Here is a 15,932-nt window from a genome sequence, read left to right as displayed (position 1 = left end):
TTGTGAATATCTGTATCACTGCAGCTGTATGCAACACGTTGAATATGTCATTTTAGACCCAAACACGATTCACATACAGATTGTTAAGTGCTTTAGAGGCAACACATAGCCTTAAACCATCTTTAATTCGTTACTAATTAACTTACTCCGCGAGTGGGATTTTCTAAAACTGGGGGATAAAAAAATGTTTTGAGTGGAAAAAGCATAAAAAAATAAAAGCGTGTTTTTTTTTGTTTTTCTTTCCAGATATATCAAAAATAGTACTCCTATACTATACCAATATGCAACTGAGCAAGGCGTACATATTTTCATGGTGCCATCACGGCGCACGCGCTCACATATCCTCGCGCAAAAAAAAAGAAACTTGAACTATTTTCTGTTGCGGTTCTCTCAGTTTGAAATGTTCACATAAAGTCGAGTCAAGGGCAAACCATTAAAAGAAAAGTTCCCGGAAACAACAGCGAGTGAGGTGGGACGCCGCGGTTCAAGCCGAGAGATTCCTGAGAGGCGTGATTCCTCTGCTCAGCGCGCAGCCATCATCACAAACCCACAGACACGCGGGACTTGATCTCCTGTCATCCACATCTCATTCACAGCTCGGTGGACGGAAGGAGTCAATCATTCCGACATGTCACTTTGGTAAAGTGTTCGGGACGAAAAGCAAAAGGTGAGTGACGACAACTCAGGTAACTTGTCTGCGTCTCGTTTGTGTTTAGTTTTTAAGGGGACGCCTGGAAGCACTTCTTGGATTAAACTCCAAGTAGAAAAGCCTTAACTTTAACTTTAATATTGGCCTTATGCAGCATGGAACATGTTCACTCTCAGTCATCATAACAACATATTACTTTCCTATGGATGCAACTTTAATGCTGGCAAATATTATAATATATAGGCTGTAATTGTGCAGGAGACTGTGCATTGTTTGTGTAACACTATATTTGCTGTTGGAATGCAGCCTTTGTTTGATGACCGTGCTTGTGTTTGTGTTTGGAATCATTTCCCAGGTGTGAGCAGTGGATTAGTACATCTCGTGTAAAGCAAACTTTGCAAACTGCAACAACTTAAATCAAGTTCCCGAGCGCAGAGCTTCTGGTGACTTCAGCCATGAGTGGGAAGGGTTGTCAGCTCCTGGTGTCTCCTTGCAGCGTGTCCCCATCATTAAGCATGATCAGAGGACACCAGTCCCAATCCATCAGGATGCCCATGTCTTCCCCGCAACGAGCCGATCTCAGGGCCTCCTCGGGCATGGAGAAGGTGAAAAGAGGAGCCGTCCACTCCATTGCTTCTGGGAACCAGAGCGGAGGCCAAGTCGTCCTGCCAACCCTGAGCCTCCATAGACAGGTGTTGACCAACGGGACCCAACTAAATATTTCCACTGCATCCCCACAAGTGCCTACTCAGCATCCCACAACCAAAACAGTGACGACCGCCATACAGACGGGACGCTGCCCCTCCAACAACAGTTTCAAAGGTAAAAACAAAGGTGAAATATAATATTTGATCAACCCAGGTTGTGTGCGCACAATGCAGGTGTAACTTTACCGTCCAGAACAGTGTGTTAATGCTGCAGTATTCAACCTGCAGCAAACTCTGACAACATTGCAATAGCCGTTAGGGATACATCCTATAAAATATAAGTGTGTTGTCGTGTATACTAAACAACTGAGTTACTAATTGCATCTTCATACTTCACTTATTCTCAGTGCGCTCTTCACAACCTTACTGTCTTCTTGCAAAACGCCTTGTTCTTATTTATTGATAATTAACCAAGCATAAAACCTGTCCCTAAATTTTCTCCAGAGGAAAAATGGAAGGAGGTGAAAAGCTCATTAGTGATTAACAGAGCAGAAAGTGTCAGGTTGGTGAGGGAAATTCCACAATCTGCTGTATAAACCTTAGTTAAAGCAGTATTACAATGTGATGTATTTGAGTTTTATTTGCATTATTTACAGTAATGTCTTTTCCAAATAGTTGTTTTATGTTCACACTTTGCATTCATCTGTTGGGATTTATTGAAAGTGCATAAAAGCTGTTGCTCTGTTGTAACCTATATACTTTGTTAAGCTATCTCTCATATAGATATTCTGTTGATTTAATGTTGGGCTTGTGTCCAGCCGGTTGCTCTGTGTCTGGGCCTACCATGGAGGTCTTTGGCCAGCCAGCCGCTGCTAACCTGACAGTGACCAGCAGTCCCATGCCCATCGTCACAGGCCAACGGTACACACCAAGGCCTGCAGCACCGCAGCCTCCAACACATCCACACAGTGTACAGATTCCCCACACCGATGCCAGGTGGGCAATATCAATAAAAGTATGTGATGATGAGCTCACTAAACCTAAAGAGTGATACTAAAGTGGATGACAACAATCTGTTTCAGATCCTTACACTCCAGAGAATCCCTGGCTTCCACTACCCTTAGTCTGTTTGAAACACAGTCAGTGTTTAGCGGCAGACAAGACTGGCCGTATGGCTACCGTGTGCTTCCCCCACTGAGTCTACCGCAGTGCTCCACCCAGGCCAGCGAAGGAGGTGAGCAGCTCAGCCTTCCTCCCGGCACAGCCATGTCCGGCACGACCGTATCAGGTGGCACTAGCACCTCAGCGTCGCTGCCCTCGTACCTTTTTGCAGGCGATGCTGGAAGCCCCAGGCAGTCACGGGCTAAGAAGAGAACGCTCTCCATGTCGCCTTTGTCGGACGCCATGGGCATTGATTTTAGCTCCATCATACGCACTTCGCCGACTTCACTTGTGGCCTACATCAATGGGTCCCGCAGCTCTCCAGCCTCCCACCCCACACTCTCACCTGTCCAATCTGAAGGTTATGGTCACTTCCTCGGTGTGAGAGGCTGCTGCATCCCCCACACCCATCCCTACAGCGTGCCAGGCCCTTCGCAGGCTCTGGCCCCTCACACGGACTATGGCCGTGTGCAGATGCTTGAAGAGGGAGGGGGTCTGGAGAGCCAGATGGCTAACATGGTGGTGGACCAGCAGTGTTTCCCTGGGGAAGGTGGGCCACTGGAGAAGAGAGTAGAGAGCTGCAGCCAAACCACCAACAACCTGCTGCCACCTCCACAACTACAGCCAGCCCTGCTGGCTACTATCCAAGAGGCTGCTACTCCACAGCGGCCTCCACCACCCTACCACTCACACCAGCACATCCACCTCACGAACAAGTACTGTGAAATAAAGTCCCCCTCTCAGTTTCCTCTCACACAAGCTCCCATGGTTCATCACAGACATGGGGTGAACTTTCTACCCCAGGTCCCTATGCTGGAGGAAGAAGAAGGGGAGCTGGAAGACTATGGGGCCCACTGCTGCAGGTGGTTGGACTGTAGTGCAGTGTATGACCAACGGGAGGAGCTGGTAAAGCACATAGAAAAGCTACATGTAGACCTGCGGAAGGCTGAGGATTTCACATGCCACTGGGTGAGCTGTCCACGCAGCTTCAAGCCCTTCAATGCCCGATACAAGCTTCTTATCCACATGAGGATCCATTCAGGAGAGAAACCCAACAAGTGCACGGTACACCATGTAGATCACAGCTACGTCTCTTCTCGTGCAACAGCAGTCTATCTACTGTGTCTATCTATCTATCGATTTATCTATCTTTCTATTTATCTTTCTAATCTATTGTCACACTTGATTTCTCTGCCTCTGAGAAATAATATTCTGTACGCTATCTCCCCTCTCAACAATACAGCATGGCTCTTTCTAAATCAGATGAATATTCTTGTATTAATTTGTGAGAAGGCGAAGTGAAGGAAGTCAAAGCAGGAACATGATGAATGTCAGGGGCTGGCTGAATCCATTTCACAATGTTCCATTCAATGCCACAGCATCTAGCTGAAAGCTTTCAAGCCTCCGACTGCGGGAGAGAAATAAGGGCAAATGCCTTCATGTGCTCTGTGCTTATGGCCAAGGTTGAGGTAAAAAAAAAGAAAAAGAAATGGCCTCTCTCTCTCTCCTCTTAACTTTAGCCATGCGGTAATTAGCAGAGCTCTCTGATAATTGACATGGGAGTTAACTCAATTATGTAGTTATTAAATCAGCACAAAAGAAGCCTCGCACTTCAGGTCTGGCATGGCACCATGGCCCTCCAGTAGCTACTGGGCCTGTCAGCAGCAGGGGTCCTGCCTGGCCACCGTCTCACAAACTTGGCTGCCGTTATGGGAAGGTGATGCCCCATAGTCTGGCCCTCTATAGGTCTGCATCTGTGGCCAACAAGTTGGCGTTTATCCATCGGGCGGATTTTTGATGAAATAGTAGCTTTGTTTGTCCGAGATTGATGAATTGTTTCAGTTGTGTTGCAATTTAGTGACGCCTCTGTGGTTTGGTTATTAGTTTTAATGCGATGTGGGAATATTAAAAACAAGATACACCGAGATGCTTGTGTCAGCATGCAAACATGCTCACATAGACAATGCTAATATGCAGATGTCAAGCAGGTGCAGGTTCACCTTTTTTGTTAGCAAATGTTAGCATTTGCTGTTGAACAAAGACATCTGAGGCTGATTGGTTTATAACCAAATTGCCACAAAGCTAATGACATTCCAAATAATCAGATAATAATCATTTTAACCTAGACTGTCATTTTATGGACTGTCTAGAGATCACTCAATTAATTACAATTCATCCATAGGGGGCCAATTTTATCGGCATCAATCTGATAGCTTTTAAGATATTTTACTGAAAGCCTAAGCGGTCAACCTGTGGGTGCTAATAAAAGCAATGTCAGAGAACCCCACCAAAGTCAGTGAGATTCATCCTGACCAAAGGGAACAAATCCTGCTGCTCAAATGGCTAAAAACGTATGGACTGTACATGACTCTGAATTCCCTCCTTTTTTGTTTTTTTGTGACTCCCACTGAGAAATACTGCATACTTAGATGAGTAAATGACAAACCACTTGCAAAACATGCCTCACGAGGCTGCTTTCAACAAGTCAGTTATTAACGGCATGCATACCTGCAGTTGACCTTTGGTACCAAAATACTCACTTATTAGTTGAAGCCCGCTCTGTTGCCATGGGGCTGCAAGCGCTGGTTGGGTCTGTGTTCCAGGTAATCATTCAATAAGTATTCATGGTCACAAAGCAGTGCCAAAAACAGAATTGTAACAAAGTGGTACTTGTGTTTGTGGTATAGTAAATATAGGGCAGGCTTATTCTGAAGGAAGAGAGAAAAGGTCAGCACACTAGACTTATCTTTATTGCACTGTAAGGACACAATTTCATTCTGTGCAGATTTTGAACATTATATCAAGAGTGCAGGCTTTTTCCAGCTTGACATGAGTATATTCACGTATCTGCATGTGACTACATGTACTCCTTATAAAATGTTCAAGTCGTGCTCAAACAATTAAAATGCAAGATTTGAAAACTCTGAATTTCACAGAACAGTTGGAAAGGCTAAAAGCACTTAAGTCTTCCAAGACGCAGCGCTCAGATTCTCTCAGGAGATGATTGGCAGGTGAATGAACGGACGAATGATGAAGTGCGAAGCCGCAGCAGAACAATAGGGACGCTCGTGTTACAAAGGGAACACGCGGGGCAGGCCCAGGCTTGTACCTGTTGCCTCATAATCTGTTTAATGATGATAGCATTTTCTCAACTCACCAGTCTGTTAGCATCTGTCACTGTGATTTAAACATATGAAGTTTTAAAAGCACGACTTAAAAACCCGAACAAGAGCTTCCCGCAGTCATTGTTCAACGCATGTTGATTATGATTGTGATGTATAATTCTGTGCTGTCGTCTTTTTGGCATTTTCTTATTACATGGTTGAGAAATGATTTGCTCTTTTGAATCATTAGTTTGTGCATTGTGGCATTTACTTATACTCCAAAACTCCAAACACACACAAAAACATCCCCTCAATTAATTTAAGATGTAATGAGTAAATGTAATGAGTGTTTTTACTGAATTCAAAATAGACTGCGTGTCCAGTAAAACAATAATTATACCCAGTGACCTTCAGTTATTGACAAGGTTGACCAAAATGTACTTCATCTTCTTTCATCAATATTGTAATTATGAATATTGTAATTATGAAAAAAGATTTGGATCTCTGAGAGGTGAGATCCAATACACCTGCAATTCCCACTTAGCTCAAGAAGAGAAGAAAAAAAAGAGATATTTGATCTTGTAACTTATATTACACTATTATTTTACTATGTATCATGTAACACCCCTCCAGGAATGAACAAGTCATTAGAGAAAGAGAATGAAATGTTTAAAATACACAGTATAAGAAAACGGGCAAAAAAAAAAAGAGCAAGGAGGATGAGAATATCACTGAAACAGAGAAGAGCGGCGTCCAGAGTGAGCTGACCTCGGGCTAAAACTGGGCTTTGGACAGACTCTGCTGGCACAGACGGCTGCTGCCATTGTTCAGCCAGGGCATGAGTACCTGCCAGGGCCTGTCAGGAGCTGGCTGTAACACTGATCTACACTGAGGAGCCATGCTGCTTTCTTTTCATCCCAAACGTCCCTCACGACAAACTAAAAAGCCCTCCGCGCTTTATGAGAGCTTTGCGAGACGGAGAAAGAGAGTTACACAGTTACCCAACCCTGGCGAGTCCTGGAGTCCTGAGCTTTATGCTGGTTCTCGCTTGTCTGACCACGTTGCCTCTGAGAGGCTTATTTATCATTGTCTGCGCTGTTTTTCTTTTTCTTGTGCTGAGAATTTGAACTATATTAAGGATCGGTCCATTTTGCAAGACCATTCCCGTTATGAAGGAGCATTTATTTATTACAGTACACCGGTATTGGAAAGTGAAATGGTTAGAAGAGGTTATGAGGTTGTCATTTTGTGCTTTTCCACAATTTCGTTCATCTTTCAATTGCATCTATTTGCTTTGACAAAATGTTAAAAGGAATTATTCATATTCAGTGCCAGTAAATCTAGATCTTATGCTTTTATACAATTTCCAAAATACATCCGTCATCTATTTGACATACTTAAATTTTTGGCATGATGTGAAAATGGGCCACTATCTTTGATTCAAACAAAGTTTGGTAAAAAAAAAATTTTTTTAAAAAAAAGTCATGTGAAAATAGTTCAATTGAAGAAGCTGGGTGATTTTTCAGAATAGATGTCAGGAAATATCTGTGTCGTGATGATAAGGAAAGGCAAGTAATTATATGTGGAGTGCATACGAATGTTCTTAGTGACCTATAAATGGGCAGAGACATTTTGATTTGGCTTTGGTCGCGATGACTGAGAGGTATCAGTATGTCAGGAATCTAGTCCCGGAGAAAAAATAACAAAATTGGACATGGTCTGTGTGTTTTCTCCATAAAACCTCGTAATCACATTCCAACTCCCCAGTGAACAGGAAGAGAGGAGTAAAGTGCTAATCTTAGAAAGGTTGACAGACATATTAAGCCCTAAAGTTACTGTTGTTTCATAATACTGCTGTGTATGTATGATGTATGAAATAGATATAGATATATAAGGTAATTCTTCAGTCTGAGGTTTGCTGTAAATGTATATACTGTAGTACTTTATACTACAAGTGGCTTTACTTGTGTTGTATGAGACGCTGTCAAGGTGATACAAGATGAAGGATTCAAAACTCTAATGACAGAGTGGTGATGAGTGCATAAGCACTGCCCCCTGCTGGTCATCCACACAACTATCAGAAATGTGTCTTTCGGAATATAATATTTGTGTTAAGAAAAAAATATATATTTTCAACAGTGGGCAAGTAAATGTACTTTCTCACATTTTTTTAAACATATTTGCAAGAGTCGCAACTAAAACCAAAAAGTTGAAGCAGTAGCCATTCATTTTCAGGCTCGTGCACAGAAAGAGAGTGCTTGTTGATGGAGTCAAGCATCATAAGTTAACCGATTATTTAATTTAAAAAAATCTCTGTAATGAGTCTGTTAGCTAAATGAGTCTGTATCACACTCATTAAGCTCGCATCAATCATCAGTGTTACATTTGCAAAGTAAATATCTCCTCTTTATAGGGCGGCGTGCTCTGTGACCTGAGTGTCCATCTTAGTTACACGCTCACAATATTCTCGGATGAATGTCATCTTAAAAATAACATCCATATGTGTGAAACAAATTAAATGCAAGACACAGCAATTAAATAAGTAAGTATTGTTTCCCAGAAAAAATGCAGCGTTGTAGAAATTGGCTAATTGTGGTTGTGCGCTAATCCAACAAAGAGACAAGGATAGAGTCTGCTCACGACAAATAATAGCAGTGAGTTGCCGTTGTGACAAGCTATGAACTCCAAATGTTTACACTTTTCAGGGCTTTGCTGCTGCAGAGCCGCTCGCATGTCTGCCATAAAGCTACTATAGCATGGAGCAGCTAGGGCTTGCATTAGTGTCAGTTGAGACTAAATGGCAGGTCATTTTATCTTTTCAAAAGGTTCTCTATATTTCCTCTTTCACTCCCTCCCACACACTGAGGTCAGCAGGTCTTTGTCTGCAGCAACATTCAGCTAATAAGCTCATAGCTCCAGGTATAAGTGAAACATCCTGTTGGAGAAAATTGCAGAGCTCATAATGGATATTGCACTGGAGGGAGTCCACAGCCCAAAACTTAATTGCCCCCGAGGCCTGTTGTAAATGTAGTATAAATACATTTTTGGAAACCTGATTGCAATGTCAAACGACCACATTTTACTGTGTTTATATGCGGTTGCAGTTCGAGGGCTGCAAGAAGGCTTTCTCCCGACTCGAAAATCTCAAGATCCACCTGCGCAGCCACACAGGGGAGAAGCCCTACCTGTGTCAGCACCCAGGATGTCAGAAGGCTTTCAGCAACTCAAGTGACAGAGCTAAGCACCAGCGTACACACCTGGACACAGTGAGTGGCAGCCGTGCACAAACTCGCTCTATTTATTAGCGATGGGATTTAAAAGCTTATGTGTCTTTTCGCCTTCATGTGGAGTCCGATAAGTTTTCATATTTCTGTGATTGTACAGAAGCCGTATACCTGCCAGGTGCCTGGCTGTGCAAAGCGCTACACTGATCCCAGCTCCTTGAGGAAACACGTGAAATCCCACTCGACAAAAGAGCGGCAGTTACGGAAGAAGGTACAGAAGACAGTGTAACACAATTCACTATTTTTTTGCACAAGCACTGTAGTTCTTAAGAATGTATTTTGATGGGAAACGTTTGGTCAGGTAACGTGTAAAGAACGTGTAAGCGGTTTTCTGAAGAAAAAAAATGTATTTGTAAAAGATATTGCCTGGGTCCAGGTGGCCAAATCTCATTAGTGATGATTGCAATAGACAGCATCACTTCCTCAACATTACACTCACAAACAAAAGAAAATCTACATCAACACATCATGTCATGGTGCTGTCCTTTCCCTAATTAGCTGACAGTATTGAGCACTATACTCGCAGTGATGTGCTCTCCATTCCACTCTGTCCAACTGTTCATGGTAAAATCAGAATTTACTCTCTCTTTCATTGCAGTCAGATGAAAATACATCCACTTGCCCTCACACTGAACTAAGTTGCAGAAAAAAACACATAATGATGTTGTTTGTCGGTTCTTGGTTGGGTTTTCACCTCCTTCATTTTCCATTCAGGGTGAATTCATCTCAAAGATCCCCATTATGACCATGCAGTGCTTTAGTTCAGATTGCTGCGTGTATGCGTGAGCTGTGTTCTCTTTAGCTCTTACTGAAGGTGATGTCACCATAGATACAAAGAAGGTGGGTAGTGACTAAAAAAGGTGACATTATACAAAGTCTCCCACACGCACGACTTGTCTAAACCTAAAAAACAAATCTTTATCCTAATTGGGATTCAACTGATCTTATATTGATTTCTTATCAAAACCACTGCAAAATCTGAACATGTATTCTGTCCTTGAGACATTTCTTGTCTCGTTTGCAAACAGTTCTGATGGTAGAAAACAGGCTTCAAAGCTATCATCCTTAAGATGTTCATGTTGTTTGATACTATTTTTGGCAGGCATTTACTTTGCTACAACTCTTTTATACATAGGAAACCATACAGAGCACAACATCAAGGCACAGAGCCACAATACTCTCTCATCACTATGAAGAAGTAATGTTGTAGATAGAAGTATTAAAGTTGAATGATACTATAATTTAAAGAAAATTACATGAGAATCCCCTTGCTGTATGTATTTTGCCCACCGCTGTTTAAGATTATGCTCCATGTGCCATGTCTCTAGATGAAATCCACTGCTGAAGACACGCTGACAGACTGTTTAACCATTCACCCTCTGCATCCAAGCCTTTCTCCTCTGGCGAGGATGGACTTGAACTCTCCGCCTCGTGCATCCCATGGGATATATTCTGGTATGTGTACGTCCTTGTATCCGGCTCTTTGCATTAATATGTTTGATATGAAACTAGATACCTTAGCACGGGGGTTCTCAACCTTTTTTCAGTGATAGAAGTGACCTCCTAATGAGCGCAATGCATTTTTTGATTGGGAAAAAAATGTAACACACAGCGCTGTGCCATCAAGGTCTGATTTAATATAGACTATAACACATTCTGTTTATGAACTTACACTTAGATGTTATTGAATATTTATGAAATGACTATGTTTAAAGGATTATTTAATGGTTGGTAATTTTCAATAAAAATGTTTTAAATCTCACATACCCCTCAAGGGTGCACGTACCTAGTGTGAGAACGTGGTCCTTAGCGTATACCCCTGCAAGCATTTGCACGTCATAGGTTTAACTGTTAGATCCAGGCTGTGGTGGACGGCCCTGAAGTGTCTCTCATCCCTGTTCCTCAGCTGCTCCACAGGGACGAGAGCAACCCAGCAATCCCCACCTGGCTTTGTTGTGCTGCCTACAAGATGAATACAGGTACTGAGGATTTGCGTCATTGTGTCGGGTTTGACGATTATGTATTTTAGTTCAAACGTGTTAACAAAATCATTCAAGCAAATTTAATATGCTTCAATTTAGGCATTCATATCCCATGATGATAGGAATTTCAACTACATTTTAGGGAGGGAAATTTCACAATAAGCGTAAAGTAAAAAAGACAAAGCCTTGAATTGGTTTGAAATACTGTGTAATACAACCATACAACCATTTTCTCCCTTTTGATAATCTAAGATGATCAACTTAAACATTGGTTGTCATGGTGTCAAGACTAAGAATAAGCACATCATTAGAATATTCCGTTTAAGAGAAAGCACTATTTGGTACCCTAACAAAAGGGGTGTTGATGGAGGCTTTACAGGTTTGTGATAGCCAGCTACACATTTCCCTGGTCAATCCACAGAAAAACACTCCTTCATCTCGAAACTTCAAAAGCACGTGATGAAGCATTTCAGCCGCTCTGAGCAGCCAGATGCTCGCGGCTCCTCACTGGTTGGGTTTGTTCTCATATCAGCAGTAGGCCCAAGCATCACTGCGGGGTTCTGGGAGGACAATTGGCTGGCGAAAGCAGACCTTGCCTTGGCTCATTGGTCTTTACTGCTGGTATTAATGGATGCTATAGACACCGACAAGAGCAGCTAAGGAATTCAATAAGTGGAACATAGAATCTAAAAATATCAGTGGGATCCAGTAGGAGAAGAGAGATGCTGTAATTACTTTTTTAGAAGTTAAATTGATTGTAAAATCCTTGTTCTGGATTTGTTTTTTGTTCCCATTCAGTCCTTGCATATTGTCAACAAACTCTGGCTCCTTCAGTATTCTTGTTGTTGGCAAGTAGACATGCAAAAGTGTTACTTGGCCAAACCTAACAGCAGGGGTGTCAGCTCCCATGGTCACTGGACAATATTTATGTTTACCAGTTTAATCCGCTGTATTAAACAATGTGTTAAATCAATCTGAAAGTAATTCATAGATATTTGGTAGAGTTAGAGTGAATGAACAAAGGGACAGACCAAGTAAGAGAGTCAAGCTTGTGGTCAGGAACTCTATCAAGAATTATCTTTTTTTTAATATATATATATATATATATATATATATATATATATATATATATATATATATACTCTATGTTATACAGGGATCAGAGAACATGTATTTTCATTGAAAAAATAAAGAAAATAAGAGGAAATACAAATAATAATAAAAGAGATTAAGAAAAAAGATAAATAATAATAATACAAATAATTAATCAAAACTCACCCACCCACAAACCCACCCACACACATGACCTTTATGTTTGTTCACCAAGTTTGTGTGATACAGTATTGTTAGACTATAGTTAATGATTATCTTAGCGGGAAACATTCCACGCTGTAGTCGGTCTCGGGCGGCGGTGAACTCGCTGCAATACAAACTCCGGTTGTGAACCAGCAACTGATCTTAGATTTTATAACAGTAAGTTAAATGTACAAGATAAATAGAATAAAATTATAATACAAAAATATTTGTGAAAAGCTGGAAATCTTTCCTAATTACATGCATGCAGAAAGGTTGATAGAGGGAGCTTTTTCTATTCGGTTGTTCTTTCAAATGATGTTGTGCATCTAATCTGTGTTATTCATGCGAGTAAAGAATTACCTAAGGACAGTAATCAAAGATGACTGGTGTACCTCATGCAAAAGGTGGATGAAGTTGGTGTCATATTACCACAAATTGTGTGAACGCGTCACCTGGTCATCCCGGATGAAGGATGAATTAATGCTTTATTTCATGTCGAACTGGTAATCGTGCCTTCGCGTGAAACTGACAAAAACTTACATGAAATTGGAAAAATACAGTTGTTTAAGTGCAATGTTTGCCGAACATTTCTAAATGAAGTATGGTAAACAAAGAGTGATGCAGTTTGTGATCTTAGTTTTTGATTTATTTAACGTTTGAAGACAAAAATTGGTTTGAAATAAAAAATTATAGCCTTGAATAGTGATGTCTTTATATTGGATTCATCAAAAAAAAGAGTCTTTATGGAAACCATTATACACATTTAAACATTCATATACATATTTACATAGAGGATGCGCACAACAAGGGCAATATCTGTAGAATATATTGCATTTCAGTACATTACCATTCAGAAATACAACCTAAAAAACATACAGACTATTCTATAAACCATAATTCCATTCAGTGGGTAAAAGTTTTTAATGTGAAAATATTTTAATATAAAAATTTCAACATACACTGTACAAGTTAATGTAACCCAGCTTCAAACAGATTACTCACATTCTTAGTTGCATCGTTTGGGAAATCATTACTGGGCACAGATGATATGCGTGGTTCACAGTATGTAAATAAGAAATAATTCCTTTCTTTCTTTTATAATGCAAACATGCATTGTTCTCATTATTTATTCCACAAGCAGAGTATTTAATTCAGTCTGAAATATTTCAGGTTTGTTGATCCCTCCCCTCACCAGCTCTTCCCCAGGGGCCAGTGTGGGCCCTGCTCTCCCACCTGCCTCCCTCATCCTCCCACTGGGACGTCCCTACAGAACAAGCCCAGCCAGCCTCCTGATCTGGCAGATCACCATCCAGGTACTTGGAGGTTAATCATCTTACAAGTTTGCCAAATAGATGTGAGTGCAGTAGTGCATCTGATCAAGGGTTTATAAGTTGCACATCTGAAGAGCCTATATTTGCAAAAAGCCTGGGCAGTTTGACATCTGAACTGACGTTCTCACGTGCACATCACTCGTGCATTAGATCTTTATGGTGTGTAGCAGGTGGCTGGTGATTTTTCTTGTTAGACAGAATCAGGCAGCGCCGCTCGATGTGCCTTTAAATAGAAATCACCTCTTTTCCCCGCTGACTTCACAGCCGCCGCGATGTTGACAAGGTTTTCAGAAACACACAATTTAAGTTTAACTGCTACTGAAGTAAAGACAGGATTTAAAAAGATTAATTGATGAAGTCTATTGTTACTTTTCTACAGTATATAATCGGTATATATAAGGAGAGAAACTAAAGACTTTATATTGAGTTGTTCATTTCAATATGGATAAAGGTGTGAGGCTTTCACATTTTCCCCATAGAGCTCTCAAGGCAGATTACAACGCTATATTCTCCTCCTCAATATGGCGGGATCATGGCACAGACCAGCTCAAGCCACCTGATGCAAGTTGATGGCTTTGGTGACAGCCTTGCTCCAGAAGCCAATAATCCCAGCGGGCTGGCCTCCTTACAAACGGCTCTTTCCAGCCTTACAGGTAATGAAACGAATGTCCAAACTAAGTTACTCAAACGTGAGCAATGTATTGCCATCGGAGCTTACAACTCTCTCTGTGCATACATGCATATATATATGTGTGTGTGTGTGTGTGTGTGTGTCCGTGTGTGTGGCCACAGATGCATCTGCAGGATTTGATGTCCACAGTCAAGCACAGGATGTGGATCCCAACCGAGGACTGCATGGTGTGCTGGACCACTGCCCGAGTCAGATCTCCTGCATCTATACAGAGGGATGATATTACTACTGGCGGACAGTTCATCCAAATATGAAGTACAAATTTTCCTCACACCTGTAGTGCTATTCATCCATTTAGATTGTTTTGGTGGGAGTGGTCTCGTTTGGGAGGGATCGTCTGCAGAGATCTCTGCCTTCTCTTGGACATAATGGGACTCCACCTATGGCACTTGGCTTGTGGTAACTCAAGGTTATCCTCTTGTGAGGAGTTTCCTATGTGAGATAGTTGAAAGAAACTATTTCCATTGTATTGGAGAAGGGCAGACATCTGGATCGTCACTATTTCAACATCTAGAAAATTGACACAAAAACTATTTGAATCGATAAATTGCACAACAGGTTAGAGGAAAAATGTGTGATTTCATTTTTGGTCGAACTGTCCCTTTGAGTCAAATGGTCAATAGGAAGAAGACTTTAAAAGGTGCCACATCTTAGCAGCAGCTTAATTTAGCAACATAAAAGGAATTTGATTGATTGATTGATTAAAAAAACAATTTAAGATGCTGCTCCCTTGGTCTTGAAGGAATTGACTTTTACATTCTCAATCCATGTTTCTCTCTCTTTGACTAAATCTCTATAAATGTACTATTAACTCAACAGACTCCATCATCAATGTATATGAATAGCTGAGCCGACAGTATGTAAATGTTTACTTTTCTCCATTTTTATACCGCTTGTGTAGAACGATGTTAATGTAATAATTACTTTGGGTCGTTTCTGGTTACATTTTGCACAATATTCAACTATGCAATCAAATCAAAGTATGCAAGGGAAGGTTTTTCTTAGAACCATGGCTTTGTAACTATAGTAACAAGACAGCCTTACCATGCCACTGTAATGTTCATAGACATAACCTGTTGTCTGAGTACAGTAGCTGTAATGTGTAATGATTGCTCCTATAGCTCGATCATAAGGGGGAGCTCTGTTGGTGACCATACCAGTGGTTTTACATGTTTTAGTTGAATTACTGCAAAGGACCCTTTCTGATCGCACGGCTCTGTGTTGCACATTTTGAAACCTTCGTCCGAGTCGTTTATTTCCATGTGGAATGAAAAGGAAGACTTTGAAACTGGCTTGACCTTCGTAAACGATCTGTGACTGTAGCTGCTTTAATTTTGCCAGTTACGTATTTGTTGCATTTTAATCCAGTTTGCACTTTCAACTGCATAACCATCTAACCGTAACAGGACTAAATAAGTATTAAAACAAACAGAAAAAACAGACATGCGGATCACCATAGACTATTAAGCACAAACGCAAATTTGAGGTGCCCGCTAATGTGGGATTTCATAGTGTAGTGAACCGATCATGAGCATTAATTTTAATCAATTTTAAAAACTATTCAACCCTTATGGTGATCAGCAGCAGTGTAAAATACACTTGGGTTGTAGTAAATGCACTAAAATACGCAAGAGACACTGCTATGGTTTTAACTTTTGAACATATTTGGAATAGATCAATAAAAAGAAGATTATTTGTACCCTTGTTTTCCATTTGTCACATGCGTTGTGTCTCTGTGTGAAACAAAGCTGCACCAACTCGTGTGGATCAGTTCATGGTGGCTAATT

The 15,932-nt window shown here is 41.1% G+C and overlaps 1 protein-coding gene across 1 annotated transcript; it reads left to right on the top strand.

Moving 5' to 3' along the window:
- Positions 1 to 1,104: 1,104 nt before the first annotated feature.
- glis3 (GLIS family zinc finger 3) lies at positions 1,105 to 15,809 on the top strand. The gene is made up of 10 exons (XM_068574520.1): positions 1,105 to 1,471; positions 2,115 to 2,292; positions 2,379 to 3,522; positions 8,666 to 8,827; positions 8,946 to 9,056; positions 10,174 to 10,300; positions 10,752 to 10,824; positions 13,294 to 13,436; positions 13,934 to 14,107; positions 14,247 to 15,809. The coding sequence occupies exons 1-10, from the start codon at positions 1,105 to 1,107 to the stop codon at positions 14,363 to 14,365; spliced, it is 2,598 nt and encodes an 865-aa protein (XP_068430621.1). The 3' UTR covers positions 14,366 to 15,809.
- Positions 15,810 to 15,932: the final 123 nt, after the last annotated feature.

Source organism: Clinocottus analis, unplaced genomic scaffold, assembly GCF_023055335.1.
Source record: "Clinocottus analis isolate CAN_PGR_092001 unplaced genomic scaffold, fCliAna1.0.p SCAF_13, whole genome shotgun sequence".
NCBI classification, from domain to species: domain Eukaryota; kingdom Metazoa; phylum Chordata; class Actinopteri; order Perciformes; family Cottidae; genus Clinocottus; species Clinocottus analis.
Note: the sequence above shows the minus strand (reverse complement) of the source record. Positions and strands in the feature narration are given on the sequence as shown.

What these genes read in the sequence shown, in the direction of transcription:
- glis3 (XM_068574520.1), top strand. Translation starts at nt 1,105, where the DNA reads ATGAGTGGGAAGGGTTGTCAGCTCCTGGTGTCTCCTTGCAGCGTGTCC. An exon ending in AGAAACCCAACAAGTGCACG is followed by an intron (nt 3,523 to 8,665) that starts GTACACCATGTA and finishes ATGCGGTTGCAG; the next exon opens with TTCGAGGGCTGCAAGAAGGC. An exon ending in GGCTCTTTCCAGCCTTACAG is followed by an intron (nt 14,108 to 14,246) that starts GTAATGAAACGA and finishes GTGTGGCCACAG; the next exon opens with ATGCATCTGCAGGATTTGAT.